The sequence below is a fragment of the Fistularia commersonii genome, chromosome 22 (genome assembly GCF_037954325.1).
Source record: "Fistularia commersonii isolate RoL2024-O1a breed Wild chromosome 22, RoL_Fcom_v1.0, whole genome shotgun sequence".
NCBI classification, from domain to species: domain Eukaryota; kingdom Metazoa; phylum Chordata; class Actinopteri; order Syngnathiformes; family Fistulariidae; genus Fistularia; species Fistularia commersonii.
This window is the reverse complement of record NC_141305.1, coordinates 8,078,239-8,095,427: the sequence shown is the minus strand read 5'-3', so window position 1 is coordinate 8,095,427 and position 17,189 is coordinate 8,078,239. Positions and strand designations below refer to the sequence as shown.

The 17,189-nt window shown below is 40.6% G+C and overlaps 2 protein-coding genes across 2 annotated transcripts; both read right to left on the bottom strand.

The window, feature by feature from the left end:
• Window positions 1–2,212: 2,212 nt before the first annotated feature.
• On the bottom strand, window positions 2,213–8,175 carry dhfr (dihydrofolate reductase). The gene is made up of 6 exons (XM_086169912.1): window positions 7,976–8,175; window positions 7,843–7,892; window positions 4,754–4,859; window positions 3,218–3,341; window positions 2,938–3,053; window positions 2,213–2,533 (listed from the first exon to the last, which is right to left on the bottom strand). The coding sequence occupies exons 1-6, from the start codon at window positions 8,065–8,067 to the stop codon at window positions 2,455–2,457; spliced, it is 567 nt and encodes a 188-aa protein (XP_086026038.1). The 5' UTR covers window positions 8,068–8,175; the 3' UTR covers window positions 2,213–2,454.
• A 55-nt stretch (window positions 8,176–8,230) lies between these two features.
• gtf2h2 (general transcription factor IIH, polypeptide 2) lies at window positions 8,231–15,953 on the bottom strand. The gene is made up of 15 exons (XM_086169911.1): window positions 15,934–15,953; window positions 15,470–15,554; window positions 15,302–15,379; window positions 13,883–13,919; window positions 13,367–13,453; window positions 13,108–13,158; window positions 12,915–12,969; window positions 12,017–12,122; window positions 11,830–11,920; window positions 11,375–11,570; window positions 11,033–11,096; window positions 10,850–10,953; window positions 10,659–10,761; window positions 10,545–10,584; window positions 8,231–10,087 (listed from the first exon to the last, which is right to left on the bottom strand). The coding sequence occupies exons 2-15, from the start codon at window positions 15,523–15,525 to the stop codon at window positions 9,977–9,979; spliced, it is 1,179 nt and encodes a 392-aa protein (XP_086026037.1). The 5' UTR covers window positions 15,526–15,554; window positions 15,934–15,953; the 3' UTR covers window positions 8,231–9,976.
• Window positions 15,954–17,189: the final 1,236 nt, after the last annotated feature.

The following is a 17,189-nucleotide window of genomic DNA, read 5'->3' as shown; positions in this document are numbered from 1 at the left end:
TAGCTAAAATTATAGAATTTTATGTCTTTTGACATGCTTCCGTGTGTGGTGACTGGATCACAACTATCCCTTCCGAGGATACGCAAGTACTCTTCAGTGAATCTTATCTGAACTATGTGGAGGGTTTTAAGGGCTTTCTGTGACGTGGGGACGAGCGTCAGACCGTTCCACTTCAAGTACCTCTGTGACTACTGACTTTTAAAGACTGTTGGTGTGGCCTGTCCAAAACAACACACATCCACTCCTCTTTGGATACCAGATACTTTCATCTAAATGACTAGACTTCAAGGATTATTGAAGGACTTGCGGAACAGATGAAGAAACCCACCCCAAATAAGTGGCCCTGTGGAAACTTCCACTGACAGATTATATATTACAGTAATTTTGATGGAAGCTGAGTAGCAAGGCTAACCTTGGTGCTGAAATTAGAATTTGTGCTTTTCTGACGGCTGAGATCGTAAAGTCATAGCTGACTAGCTGAAGTTTTCTGGAAGAGTCCCCGACCAAAGATTTTTTGAATATATAACCATAAATAAAAAAAAAGTGCTCAACGAAAAACTAACGCACTGTTGACGAGTTCGAAAATAAAAACACACTCACACATCAGCTCCCCAATTAGGGATGGGTGCTGGTTAAAAAAAAAAAAACAACAACTTAGTAGAGATTTGAAAAAATCCGCACACCAAAGAAAGCAGATATGATGCCGGTAAGCATCTGAGGAAGAGACAATGTTTGCTCAAAACGTCAAGCATGCAAGAATAAGTTATATGTGAAATAAATCATCTTTTCTTTTTGGGGAATTTTTCAAAACTCTATTAAATTGCACTGTTGACCCCAATGGTTTCTTCAGCCACCCTGCAACTCCATGGTTTTGCTTTTGAGATTGTTCTTTGTAAGCTTGGTTCGAGGGCCGCAGACAGGCTGTCAGACAACCCCAAAATGCTGAATTCAAGCCACAATCCACTCTAAGGACAGCAAAGTATGGCGATGTGAGCATCATGATATGAGGATGTATATCTTACTTTAGTGTAGGGCCATTATATTGCTTACAAGAGAAGCAATAAAATAATTTGCTGAAGAGGACATGTCCTTCAAGTGGGTGTTTCAATAATACAACGACCCGAAACACATGAATAAGCAAGCAGCTTCTTCGTTTCAAATCCGCAAAATTAAAGTTACTGAGCCGCCAGCCCAATCTATGGATATATATCCCAAAGAAAAAAATCCCCAAAACAGTTTCTAAGGCAGAACGTAAAAAATGCAGAGGAATTGTGGAATGCAGTCAAATTGTTTTTATCTGGAATACTTGTTCACAGGTGCCGGCAGTTGTTCAACTCCATACAACACAGATGTGAAGCAGCTGTCAGAAAGTGTTTACCAAACTAAATATTAGTTTACTGATTCACAAGAAAGCTAATGATTTGTTCAGTTTATACATAAATATTTGAGTTTGTAAAGCAAAATGCAGACACACTGCTAATTTTTGAACAGCCCAATATATATTTTCTGTAAATGAAGAAATTGATACATTTTTCATGTTTTGATTTGATGCAATATAATGTCCAAAAGATTTTAAGAGAGTGGATGAAGACCTGCATGCTTCAGCCTGTGCCTTTCAGAGTCGGTTCTCCCCCTCTCACAAACCCATGCTGGTATAATTTACAATTAGTTGAGAAGCCATCTTGAGAGGTTCCGAACGTCACCTTGGATTCGTCAGCCAACGCATCAACTCGCAAATCTGTGAAGGACATTTTGCCCTTCTCTGCGTGCCTTGCTTTCCATGATTCCTCCTCCTCGGACTCTGCAACCCCGATGTGTTACAGGAGCTTTTCAGTTGCAAGTATCCATGCAGCGTCACAGTCTGGTCTTCCTGATAGTTTTCATTTGATGTCACTAGATTTCTTATATCTTCCAAAGTAACTTTTTTCCATTTGGGATGAAAAGGTCTTGGTTTTTGAGCATTTTTTAGCATTTCTCTCCCGATTTGGATGTGAGTAGAAATGTCTGCAACATGACCTGCATCACAAGAATTTTTTTTTTTTTTTTTAAATAGAACTTTTAATGACAGTAGACTGACTTAATATCCTTCAAAAGCAGAACAGGAGTGTATTCATGAGATGGTTCGCAAATGGCCAGGAAAATACCAAATATGACAAGTTAAATGTATCTTACAAAGCATGAATTTCAGATCAATGACAGTGGGTCAAATGTTGAGCATAAATGCTGTTTATTAAGAACCGGCTCTTCACAGCTGCATTGGTTGCACATTAGAAAATGGACGGCGGCGATGGTGGTTGGGGGAGGAAGTGAAATTAAGGCCCCTCCGTGCTTAAAACCAGTGTTCGTTTTTAATAGCATGATATCCTTGTGCTGCACAGACTCACATGGAGAATGTGAACCGTAGTGTTTATAAGAATCTGGTCTACAGCTCCACAGTCGGCGACTGGAAACCGATCACTGGATGCTCTCGTAGACCTGGAACCGGTACTGGATGCCGTTCTCCTCCTGCAGCTCCCCGGAAACACCAGGAAACCTGAAAGACGCATTTGGCAATAAAACACCAAAGGCAATTGTTTTTTCTATACATAAAATAATCAGTTTGTCATCAATGTCAATTTATTTGACATTTGGAATTCATCATCAAATAACCAGACATTACCAAAGGTATTATCTATTGAATATTCTGTGACAGCAGCAGACAAGCATGTTTACTTAATGGAGGATGATTATTTCACGTGGACTGATTTTGGATAATCCCACCCAAATAAAAATAAAGGCCGCCTCTCACTAGTAATAATTTCACTCACAAAATCAAAAATATAAAGGAAACTAGGCAATTGCAAATTATTTAATTTCATGGGACTTTCCCACTGAAATAAGTGGAATTTTCTTGCGAAAACAAAAAAAACAAAAGTGAGAGCAACGCAGCTGTCTTACTCAGGCAGGAGGCGATATTTGTCCAGGCTGATTTCGGGGAGGAAGGTGTCACAGTCAAACTGCTTCAGGACCTGTGTGACGAACAGTCTCCTGGTACCCGGGCTCTCCATCATCTCCTGTGGAGCCCACAGGCACAAAAATAGAGCAACACAAAATGAAGGCCGGTAATCCAACAATATTTCAGCAGGTAGATTGTAGAATCCAATACTGAACAAAGGAAAAAAAAAGGCATTTTCAATATTCAGATATTTGTTGGAATGACACTATCACAGTCCTTCACCTTGTAAAGCGAGCTGCCTCCGATGACCCACACCTGGTCCGCCTGCTCGCGCAGCTCCGTGTCCACCAGCCGCAGGGCCGAGGCAAAATCTGTAGCGAGGTGGTGAGCGCCAGCAGGGGGCGCCCTGGGTGAGAGACAGTGGTTCCCGTGAGTTGGTGGGCCAACACTATTTAGCATGTGAATTCTGCTGTTCTGCCTTTGGATTTGTTATCGGCTAATGCTGGAGTGATGCCGTAAGAAAATAAGGCCGCGGAACTCCACCATCAATTTGTCTTGGAATTACAATTTAGCCATTTTACATTGTCTATTTAGATTCAATTTCATCCACAAAAATGTGATTTCTCGTGATTTCTGCTGCAATAATTTCATTAAGATTTTTATTGTTTAGTTTTTCATTTTATTTTCTATTTTTTCCTGACACTTTGTATGCTACTACACTAAACAAGTATCAGTCTGTATCTGCGTGCACTTTATACGTCATACCTCATAGTTTGTTTACTGCAACAGTGACCATCACAGCTAATTTGCATTTGATTACTATTATATTGTTAATTTCATGACACCGTGGGATTGTGAGAAACGTCTTCGATTCCTCAGTATGTCCAGTACATGGGGAGAAACTGACAATAAAGCTGACTTGAACTTTGAGCATTGTTTTTAAACTTGTAATATCTATAACCTAACTACTTCTACTGCGCTGTCCACATTCTGCTGTTCAAGTTGAAAATTCCACATTGTCATACATACATACATACATACATACATACATACATACATACATACATACATACATACATACATACATACATACATACATACATACATACATACATACATACATACATACATACATACATACATACATACATACATACATACATACATACATACATACATACATACATACATACATACATACATACATACATACATACATACATACATACATACATACATACATACATACATACATACATACATACATACATACATACATACATACATACATACATACATACATACATACATACATACATACATACATACATACATACATACATACATACATACATACATACATACATACATACATACATACATACATACATACATACATACATACATACATACATACATACATACATACATACATACATACATACATACATACATACATACATACATACATACATACATACATACATACATACATACATACATACATACATACATACATACATACATACATACATACATACATACATACATACATACATACATACATACATACATACATACATACATACATACATACATACATACATACATACATACATACATACATACATACATACATACATACATACATACATACATACATACATACATACATACATACATACATACATACATACATACATACATACATACATACATACATACATACATACATACATACATACATACATACATACATACATACATACATACATACATACATACATAACTCATGTGTCTGTGTGTGTGCGCACGCACTTTAGCTCCCTGCTGAGAATGATGTTGATCCTCTTGTTCAAAGGCCTGTTCTTCTCAGGGATGGAGAACCAGGTTTTCCTGCCCATGATGACCACGTTCTGTTTACCTGTGGGACACCAGGTCAAACGCGCACACACACCTTAGGGTAAATACATGCACAAGATATCTTTGACTGTTGGTCAGAAGGCTGATTTACGTGAATGAACCCATAATATTAGCAAGGCAGAACGGGGATGGCCTTCATCCCCACAACCAACCCGTCTTGAGCTCCAACTGTGACCCTGTCTTTAAAAAAAAAAATGGAAAGAAATGTATATCAGAGCATTTTCGTGAATGTTTTGTTCTGCATTACCTGACACTCTTCTAAGTTTGCACATTTCTTATACCGTAAAATAAAGATGTGATAAGACTTTATTGATCCCACAACAGGGAAAATAACAACATTACAGGCTACAAAAGTGTGCAAATTGTAATAAAGAACATTCAAATACAGGATATAGATACAAATGAGCATAAACATTATAATGAGCATTGTAGCAGAAACAATAAAAAAAAACAGAAAAAATATGAAAAGAATAATGGCTTGTGCAAAGAATGTTTAAAGAAATATCTGCTATAAAGTGGGAGATATGGATAGTAAAAAAGGAAATGATAATGAGTAAGGTGTCCTACAGAATGTATAAATATAATAAAAATATAAATATTACATGTATAAGAATGGTGAAATGCAAAATAAGGATGATGTAGAGGGGTAGTGCAAAAAAAAAGGCGTTTTGGGATGCTGTGAGCTGCATCGGGACTATGCTTCATGCAGAAACAGTGTAATGTGTACTTCATGCGCTAATCTGCAAAATGTGGAGATTTAAAATTGCAATGATACTATTGTATTGATAATTAGTACAAATCTTGTTGGCTTTGTGTTTGTGTGTGGTCCATTGCACTCTAAGATTATGCACTCTTTCTTTTATGTTACAGCAAACAATGCAGCCTCAGGGTGGCACGGGCCCGTGTCTCCCTGAGTCGGTCCCAAACCAGGATAAATGCAGACGGTTGCGTCAGGAAAGCCATCCAGCGTACAATTTTGTAAAGTCTCACAGACATGCACACTTTTTCCTTTTAACTTTACTTTTGATGTTCACAACTTTGATGCTCCCCCCCATTGCCTCTAGGGGACAAATGAAGTTTTTCTGATTGTGACCACAAATTAGCAGAGATTAGTAGGTGAAGTAAGTGAAGAGAGGAAGGCATTGAAGAGGATGAAGAGTGGAGAGGCAGTTGGTCCTGATGATATACCTGTGGAGGAATAGAAGTGTCTAGGAGAGGCAGTGGTAGAGTTTCTGGCTAGATTATTCAACAGGATCTTAGAGAGTAAGAAGATGCCTGAGGAATGAACACGAAGTGTGATGGTGCCCATTTTTAAGAATCAGGGGGATTTGCAGAATTGCAGTAACTATAGAGGGATAAAGTTGATGAGCCATACAATGAAGTTATGGGAAAGAGTAGTGGAAACTAGACTGAGAGCAGAAGTCAGCATTTGTGAACAGCAGTATGGCTTCATGCCTACAAAGAGTACTACAGATGCAGTACTTGACTTTGAGAATTCTAATGGAGAAGTAAAGAGAAGGCCAGAGGGAGTTGCATTGCATTTTGGTAGACCAAGAAAAAGCATATGACAGGGTGCAAAGAGAGGAGCTCTGGTACTGTATGAGAAAGTCTGGAGTGTCAGAGATGAGTATGCACTGGAAAGGAGAGGAATGAAGGTTAGTCGCAGCAAGACCGAGTATATGTGTGTGAATGTGAGGAACTCAGGTGGAATGGTGAGGCTACAGGGAGTGGAGATAAAGAAATTGGGAGGACTTCATGTACTTGGGGTCAACAGTCCGAAGCAGCAGAGAGTGGGGAAAAGAGGTGAAGGGACAGATTCAAGCAGGTTAGAATGGGTGGAGAAAAGTGTAAGGGGTACTATGCAATAGAAGACGATCAGCCAGAATGAAAGGAAAGGTGTACAAGACAGTGGTGAGACCAGTGACGTTGTATGGACTAGAAACTGTTACAATAATGAAAAGACAGGAGGCAGAGCTAAAGGTTGCAGAGATGAAGATGCTAAGATTCTCTTTGGGAGTGACGAGGATGGAGGATCAGGAATGAGTCTATCAGAGGGACGGCTCATGTTAGATGTTTTGGAGAAGGTCAGAGAAGCCAGACTGAGATGGTTCAGTCATGTACAGAGGAGGGAAAGTGAATATATTAGTTGACGAATGCTGGAATTGGAGGTCTAGAAGAAGACCAAAGAGAAGATCTATGGGCGTAGTGAGAGAGGATATGAAGGTAGTTAGTGTGAGAGAGGATACAGAGAATAGGGTTAGATTGGGAGTCGGCAACCTTTAACACCCAAAGAGCCATTAGGACCCGGTTTCCACGGAAAAGAAAACACTGAAGAAAACACTGAAGAAAACACCGCACTTACTTTATGACGTCTAAAATAAAGCTACCACTGTCTACATTACTTTTTCTTACCTTTAAACTTTGTATAAACAACTATATTTTGCCTACCAGGGGTTGAAAGTCTCGACAAATTGACGGCGTTTAGGCGGGTATATCGGCTTCCACGAGTGTGACGTTTATTATGAGCGTCGAAAAATAATATAATTTGATTTCAATATTACAAATCACAATAATCTTCCAATTTAGAATTGAAATTTTGAAAAGGAACTAACAAAAATAAAGTACACTTAAATTAAATACTTATAATTTATTTCCCCAGGCCACTCGGCAGTGTAAGGATGAAAGAGCCGTGGGTTGCCGACCCCTGGGTTAGATGGAGAAGGTGGATTCGCTGTGGGGACCCTCGAAGGGAAAGCCGAAAGGAAAAGATGATTTGGCGGTATAGCAAACATATATGCGGCTGTTTGAGTCTCTTCTATATAAACAAAATAACTGTGGAATAAATGGAGGAAACGTTAAGAGTATCGACTGTGGTCTGTTTAACATTCTATGGGACTAAGACTCAGCAACAGGGCTGCTCGGAACCGTTGCAAATGTGACCGGCCGCGGGTTTAGAAGGTTCTAGAAAGAAAGACGACACTGACCTTCCACGGAGGGGGTCGACGTCAGGGTCCGAAAATGCTTGAACTCGTTGCTGTGGGGAGAAAAATAAATAAAACGGTAGATCGATGCCAGGGGTGGAAACACGTCTACCATGTCGACTTCCGTTACACTTACTGAAGTCTGATCGGGTGCCACGGCAGGTCGCCGTTCCTGCCGATGCCCCAGTCGGGACACACCGCCACGATAGCGTTCAGCACACGGGACATTTTCACAGGTGGAGCCGTTGTGTTTTGCTAGTTCCTCACGTCTCCGGTCATCTACGGCCGCGTCTCAAACCGAACTCCCGCCAGCCATCCCTGTAAAAGCGCACAGGAAGTGACGACAGCGTTGGCACACTGCGCATGCGTAAAGTAGGTCGGCGCTCTGTCAGGAAAACTTTTTATTAGAATATAATTCACATTAAATTCATAAACTTTATGTAATGAACCAGATGTGGATAAGGACAGAATGAGAGGGGGGATCCCATATCTACATTGGTGTATGAAGATTCGCAAAATCTAAATTGATGAATTGAATTACTGGCAACTGAAGGATATTTCACACACAAGTCAATTTAGACAATCAATGGCAATGCCAGAAAAAACTAACTTTCACAATCCTGTGCGCTCTCTGAATTGTTATTGACTTCATCCAAATGCTTATTTCTTCGTTGCTTAAGTCCCAATATCATCCTAGGTCATTGTACATCAAACCACTACCAAAGGGCCCAGAAATTACCATCAGCTAATCACCATTTATTGACATTCATCATCTATCAGGGCTTTTGATTTTGCTCATCATTACAGTGGAAAGTTGTGAGCTTTGCCCCATAGGACAGGGGATCTGCATTTCACAGGGAAATTGTGTATTTTCCTCTCGCCTCCGAGAAACATCGGTTGTTGCACTATGACTCCCTTGATGGCAAACATGTGAAACATGTGAGTCCTGGACCCACCCAATAGTCAGGGTGGGTCATTAACACCTTGAGTGGAGGGTGGGCATGTGTCACCTGAGCAGCTGCATGAATGGGAGTCCAGGGTCACACACAGGTAATTGATTCAACCCTGTAAGCATGTGAGTTATTAAGCTCATGAGTCTCGAGGTAAAAGGGTGCTGGGAGTAATCTAAGAGCCGAACTGTATGCAGTCAATGGTTCAGCCCTCTGTCTTCCAGGTTGACAAAACCAGTTTCTGTAGTTCCCCTGATGTGACCAATAAAGAACTTTGATGAAATGCAGACAACAGTTGATAGACCAGCCCACCCAGCAAAGGTGGGCGCATGTAGATTCTGAACACTAAGACAACCAAGTCAACAGTCACTTAATAAAAATAAAATTTTAAAAATCTGAGAAAAAAAAAAAAAAATTTTAAGGTACAGACCTACCACTGGTCAGCTGCCTACAAAAACTTGAAAGGGACACAGCTGTGGGTTAGTCACACTGAAATGCAATTACCTGGACATTTGGACTTGTTAACATTTACAATACCCATAAAGTCAAAGAGATAAAAATGAGCCTGGTTCATGCACTCAGCCAATCCACCAACTGTCAGGATAGAAAAGTTACAAGCTTTTTTTTTTTTTTTTTTTTACAGTGGGAAAATCACAATTACTAAAAATGAAATAATATAGGATGCTAATCTTTTACTCCAACAAGCTGGGCTTTGCTCTAACTAGGTAAGTTGTTTAACTTAACCTCTATATGCAGCACCATGAAATTAGCCAATGACAGAATCTGTACGATACAAGCTCTGTGAAATGACAAAAAGCTGCCGACGGCAACAATCCTGTTCGGGTTTTATTTGTCACTGGTTTGTCATAAGGATATGAAAACATGTAAACAAGACTGCTAAATCCTGGTTGGATACGCATTCCAGTGGAAAACCATGGGTTTTGGTCAAACTCAGTCAGGATGATTTGAGTAAAAAAAGTCACTTCAAATATCACATGATACAATTAAAAAATTCAGTATCTTGTGATCATTCTCCACACCTGAATACTGTTTGATTGACTGTGTTTAAACATCCGCCATATCAGGGGCAGAGGTGACTCCCTGGGTGAAGGCCTGGTTGCAGCACTCAGGTCGAACCCTCAGGGTGAATGAGGACAGGATAGATTGTCTGTATAGGACAGCGTCCATCAGGGGGCGCTCTGAGTGTGACTACAGCAAGGGCAGAAGTGTAGGCAGTCATGGATGAAAAGGTCACAATCCACACAGAACACACAGTGACAGGATGAGCAGGTGAATACCTGAAAACAGAGAAAGGGGACGCTAACATTTAAAATAACAAAAGGCTGCATTCACTGTTTCAGTAATCGAGAATTCAACAGATGGTTGTCTGATTGAAAATGACAATTTGGTTTAGATGGAATACAAAAAATACAGAATGGATAACCTTAAGTTCCTTAACATGACCACCTGACTGGTTTCAATACCAAAAAGCTCCATAAATGATCAATGACATTAAGAGTTGGGAAATTGAATATGAATAGGAACCAGTGGTTTGTTCATTTTGAAAGACTCCAGTTAACAGATAAACCACAGTCAAAATCGAAGTATAAATACACAATAAAAGCAATTTTGAAAATGCAGCATGTGAAAATTCAATAGAAATATAAAACTATTCAGAAAAGTAAGCTATGCAGTTATAGCTATGTACCACTTTGACGACTGTGTAATGGTCAGCAATGAAGCAGCAACACTTACACTTTTATCCTTTAGTGCTCCTTGACAAGCTTGACAAAACCTAAAAGTAAATAAAAGTGTTGAAACACACATATTATGTGTTAGTGAGAGAGTAAAAGAGGGAGAGAGGGGTACCTTTCTCCTTGGACCTCCTCCAGATGGTTCTCTACAAAGGGTTCGAGCGGGAAGAGATGATGGAAGGACCTGGCAAGATGGGGGGCTGACACCAGAGTCAAACCTTTGAGGACCAGGAGACACATCAGACACCGTGTGTTAGTGAAATATTCCAAGCATTAAACGTGACTGAAGTGTGGAGTAAGTCTCACCACAGACTTTACACTCCACGGGAAGCTCTGTGTACTTGGCATGGCACTGTGGACACAAGTATCCGCTGAGAGACAGACCCGGGCCGCTATTGCTGTCCAGATGCCTGGGAGACATACACCAGTGTCAGTGTAACACATGTTGGCCCTGACTACACGGTTTAATTACTCTCAGCCGCGACTTACGACATGCTGAAGGAAGGCTTGGCGTCCTGGTCCATCAGAGAGGCGATGGTGTGCTGAGGGAAACCTGACCAAACACAGGTCTCAGTCAATTACACACACATATTTAGTGGATCTGGGTCAAGATCAAGTAGGATCAAATGAATAACTACTGGTGATCAGTTTTGGCAAAATTAGCAGAGACCTGCCAAAAACACATAAATGTTTTATATCACTCTGACAACTCAGAGGGTTAGAGGCAGGAACAGTCTGAGATGTTAAATACGGCAAATGCAGCAGGATTGAAAAGGGCCATTAATTGCTGCTGAATGAACCAGTCACAACAGAGGCAGGACACGTGCTGACCCATGCGTATTAAAGAGCATTCGGACGAGGAGCTGGCAGGCGGGGGTTTCACGTGCAGCAACAGCAGCTCCTTGAAGTGACTCTCATCCAAGATGACGTGGTATGAGCCGCCGGTCTCCCTGGTCAACACGGTGCACACCCGGACCTCGGCGGACAGGCCGATCACTGACACCCGTACTTTCAGAGACTTCAGGGTCTGACAGAAGGACGGCAGGGCAGCAACAACACAACAGATAAATGTCAGAAAAACAAAGAATCTTGAAATCTGGGTTTGATTTCTCCCATTCCTACTTTGAAATGAAATTACAACAGAACTGCGTCCCACTATATTCAGATGTAGACACTGTCTCGTTCTAACAAATCTTTTGATAACTCAAGATTAGCTGACAAACTAGCACATAAGAGCCTAGAATCTGTGTGGATGACATAACTGAGTATGTTCTACAGCGATTCACCTTGATCAGTTCGTAGATGTTGGCAGGGTCGCATGTGGTGAGGCTGCTGAAAATGACGAGGACTTCCCTACTTGTGTGTCCAGGCATGTGTCTTCAGAAAGCAACAGATCAGAGAGTGCATTTCTGTCCATCCCAAGAGTCCATCCTAGATATGTATAGTCGTGCACACCCACACAGTGGAACCTACTTGAGAGACTGTAGGGCCAGGTTCAGGGAATTGTACAAGGATGGCTCTCCTGCACACGCTGTGTCTGAGGCCTTCTTAAGAGCAGTTGTATGCTGCTTTGGATTTCCTGATGGTGACAGGCACACATGCAAGCATACAAAATCCAGTTGAATACGGAACTCGACAGCCTCTTCAGTAACAGTCCACAAACTAGGGGAAATTTTTTCTGCCCCACTTAAGAGTCAGTCCAACTTTTATGATGATGGAAGTTGGTGGTGTGTGTTATACGTCAGTGTCCAAATAGAAATAGAGACTGTGGTTGGAAGGAGACTCCATCTGTGGCTTGAAGGCTTATTTGCGAACAAACCAAAGGGGTCCCCGCTTTCAATGCAAGCAGGCAATTAAATTTCTGTGAGACGGAGGACAGCACCACTTTGGCTCAGAGTCGATTGTTGTTGTGTCCGATCACTAAGTAAAGTGGTCTGAAAACAGATGTTTTGCTGTTTTTTCAAAATACCTGATGTGAATTTTTCTGCTGCCTGGAGGCTCTCAGTGTTTTTCTGAACCAGAGTCCAATTCTTACAACTTCTGTTAAAGCTACAAAAGCTACTGGATCTAGCAGTCCATCAAGATGAAAGACTCAACACACTGACCAGGCTGCTTTTCATTTCATATGCTATGATGTCCATGACTTCTACATGGGAAATATGTTTCCAGATTTTTCAGGGATGTGTGCAAACCCTTTTCATCTGTGTCATGAAGAAACAGGAATGTTTCATTGTCACCAGAAAATATCAGGTTTAATGGGGCATTTCTCTGACAGTCTACTCCACCAATTAAAAAAGATCTGTTGAATGTGTGAGTCATAGCTGAGGAACAGCTAATATATACCTCCAAGGCTAGTTTTTGTTTTGTTTACCTGCCAGGTCAGTCAGTTTCTCTGCTCTTTTATTCTTTGTAGTGATGATGCCCACCTGAGGATTCAAAAGCACATGTTGCTGGTTAACTTGAGAACCGCTGGTAGCTGGCGGGAGGCCCATGGTGCTCTTACTGCTACAGGGAACCTACAAATCCCAGTGCCATATCCCACAAAATTGAAATTGTTGACTTACTTGACTGATAGGGTTTTGGTCAAAGTACTCTTCAACAAAAGCCTCCATCAACTGGAAAGAAAGACAGAACATGAGTCTTCAAAAAGAACAAAAAACAATATTACGGCGTTCGTAATACTATTTTTCAATGTTGTTTGATATCTAATTAGCTACTGGGTCTAGTTTAAAACATATTTCAGATATTTTTTCAAATTAATATAAACTAACACAAAAAATGACAAAGATTTTAACCTCCTGGACATGATGCAGCTAATCTTACCTTTAGAGTTGCGGTGAGGCGGTTTGGCTTCAGGTCTTGATCTTCCATACTTCTTGAACAGTCAATAACCACATACAGATGACGCATCTGCAGATGAGTACGTCAGATATGCTCATTAAATTGATTGAGAGTGAGGCAGTTCCAGAATGTATGAGTATGTGTGTGTGTGTGTGTGTGTGTGTGTGTGTGTGTGTGTGTGTGTGTGTTGATATATGGAGGAAAGGATCTGATCTGAAATTGTCAGACGCAAATCCACAGCTGTCTAGGTTTAAGGCATCATTCTTGGCAGTTCTGCCATCTGCAGATGATTCCACCTAATTTTGCTTTTAACAGTTCGTCACTCAACTATTGAGTGGTTTACAAGTGGTTTATTAACATCTCCTTCGAAGTCACGTGACAACAGGCTATCCTCTCTCAGCCCGGTTTGCTATTTAGACATTTGGCATTGAATTTAAACAAGATCTTGCAGAGTAGGTCTAAAATGTTGGCTTTAGTAAACAGGAGAAATTCACTCACCATCCCAAGCCTCACTTGTCCATGGCTCTCTACTACCCTGTGGGGGAAGAAATAAGAAACTTTATTAGAAACAAATACACTTGGAGAAATGTCAGAAATTCCAGTGCTATCTACAAAAATCTAATGAAATAATTAATATGGAACATGAAAGGACAAATATCCAGTTCAATATATGACCTATATAAATATCATGAACAAACAGTTACACACAACCAAATCAAACCAATCTTATCTAATGCCGCAACTGGCAGTTATAGATAAATCAGTAAATTTGTTTTTTGGTTTTTTTTTTTGTTTACCATTTTCAACCTTAAGAGAACAATTAAATATCAAGAACACACATATATGACCAAAACCAACAGAGCCCATTGTCAGAGTGTAATCGTATTTGATCTTCCACTCCTTTGGGCTACGGGGTTGCGACAGTCAATCATTTGCCTCCATCTAACTCTATTCACCGCATATTCTTCTCTCACACCAATTTCATGTTCCTCTTAAAAAAAATTCATCCATGTAATGCCTCTTCTTTCTTGCTCTCGACTTCCTGCCAGGCAGATTCAGCCTATGCATTCTTCTACTAAGATCTTCACTATCCCTCCTGTCTCTCCCTCATACATGTCCAAACCATCTTAGCCTGACCAGAACATCTATCATGTGCTGTCCCTCCGATGGTGTCATTCCTGATCCTATCCACCCTTGTCTCTCCCAAAGAGAACATCAACATCTTCATCTCTGCTACCTCCAGCTCTGCCTCCTATCTCTTCCTCAATGCCACTAGCTCTACACCAGACATCCCTAATCTCACCGCTGTCGTCTACGCCTCTATTTTCATTCTGGCTAATAACATCTTTTGTCCACAACTCACACGCTTCTCCAACTGCTTAAACCTTCAAACACATGTCTTCACTTCTTTTCTGTACTTTCAGTTGCTATGTCCTGTTGATCGTCAGTACTTGAAATCCTCCAACTTCTTTATCTCCACTCCCTCCAGCCTCACAGTTCTACTTGGGTTGATGTAATTCAAACATATGTATTCCATCTTGCTGCGGCTACGTTCACTCCTCTCCTTACCAAGGCGTACCTCCACCTCTCTAGATTTTCTTCCACTTGCTCCTTGTGTGTTTGATAAGGTGGAAAAAAAAATTGACTTCTGCTACTTCAAGAGCAACTCTTACTGATTAATTGGTAATCACAATAGTTGTTGAACATATGTAACGTACCATTTTATTGTGAATCAAATTTAACCAACAGCAGGTTGTGGATGGAGTAAAAGACGACATGAAGTTAGTGTGACAGGATGAGGAGGAGAGGAGTGAGATGGAGGAAGATTATGGGGGCAGCCAAAAAGAAGATGTGTAAAAGAGCAATGGTAATCTAAGACATCTGGAAATTACCCATGTACTTCCTAGAAACACCAACCTTTTCCTTTTGGATTGAAAGAGTATCTCCTCCACTGTGGCTTTCAGGGAGCCTGACTCGTCCTCCTTCAGAACCTCCCTGTGATGAACATAGAGTAAAATTTCAGTTCCGTTCGACTCAAATTTTATTTAATCCAGTTTCAATCTCGGAATCGAGAAAAAACCTCACCATGTCCTTTCGTAGCCTCCTTCCCAGCGCTTAGCCCGCTCCGGTTCCTCATCCATCTCTACGTTTGGCCAGACACTTCAATGAACTAGCCAAAAACAGGAAAATCAGTGGATTATTTACTTCTAGTCGACAATTTAATGTCAACAAAACTCGAGGACCCCAAAAAAACACAGGATATTTCAAAACTCTCACTACATGTTTGTCCAAATACACTACTTTAAACGGCCAATTCGTGCCTTTCTGTGCGTGTCAAAACACCGCACACCTGGCTAATTAAGTGCAAGCTAACTCTCCAAAGAGAGACCGACTTGGACGGCAAGCTAACAGCGGTGCTAATTATGAAACGACCATGGGCCCAACCAAATACATATATTTTTAAATTTCTCTCTCACTAGAGTTCGTTTGTAAACAAAAAGAAGGGTTCATTAAAACTTTGTTTAATGAATAAGAGAGGGCATCTTTACCTACGACAGTTTCATTCAGCTCCGAGGAGAGCACTGGATTTATCTTCCGTAGAGAAAAATTTCCTGTGAGAAATGGTCCGGCCCAGGAAACCAACAATACGGCAGAACAACGTCATCTACTGTTGAAAAGCAGAAAGGGCCACATTCGGCCCGCAAAACTACTTTCGTTAAATATTTTAATAAGTATTTTCAATCAATATTGAATTTAGAAACTCCCTTTTTTACCCTTTGTTTAATTTTGAATGGATTATTACATGCAAAATAGTGTCAGGACATTTCTATGATCATTAATGATTTTAAAGTTGAAATAAAATGCCCAAAAAATTAAATATTGACATTGCAATTTTCATGTTGTTCAATTTACATGATACCGAGTTGGCCCACGCATAAAAATCAAAAAAGAAATGTGGCCCGCCAGCCAAAACAATTGACCATCCCTGGATTAAATAGATAAATTGCGGTCCAGATGTCCCATATTTTGTCAGAATTTGTATATGTGGGGGGCAGAGTTATTGCACATGTAAAAGTTGCAGAATTTTTACAGATCTGGTTGTGGAATTATTGCACGTTTGGTATTTTGCAGTGTGTTATTGCACTTTTAGGCCGTGCAGTGGCCTTATGGCCCAGGGGTAAGTTGCAATTTGACACCCCGATTGTCTGGGCTTTGAGGCAGCAGGTCAAACAGGCACAGGGCTGGACTGGAGGAGTCGGATAGGGTGGAGTCGACTCTTTTGAGGCAGGTGTTGATCTGTTTCCAGGTGGGGAGCAACAGATGATGGTTTTTACCGTCCTTTATTACCTGTAGACAGTTCCACCAATGCAGCTGCGTCATCCATTGACAACAACTCTCTGCACTTCCGTTAATGGTGTTTCATTTACGGCTGTACATAAAATTTCAACCCTTCCTGTGTTTAATCTTTGAGTGAAGAGTACATTTCTAGCAGCAGCTGTCACACTGATTTTCATTTTTTTCATAATTCATTAGTCGCAATTCAGTTTCAGAATCCACAGTGATGTAATTTAAGTATGTAACAATGTAGGTCCTAAATTTTTTCCAGACCGTTAAATGCCATTTACAGACATCCATTGTGGGAATTTCTGAAATACCACAAAATGCATCCTGCCCTTCTTTGTGACCTGTAGGGTGTCAATTGAATAGGCATGCACTCATTCATTGCCATTTTTTGGATATCACTCTATATGGATGCCTCAGTCAAAACTGCATCATCAGTCCACAACAAGTTAATGGAAATGAA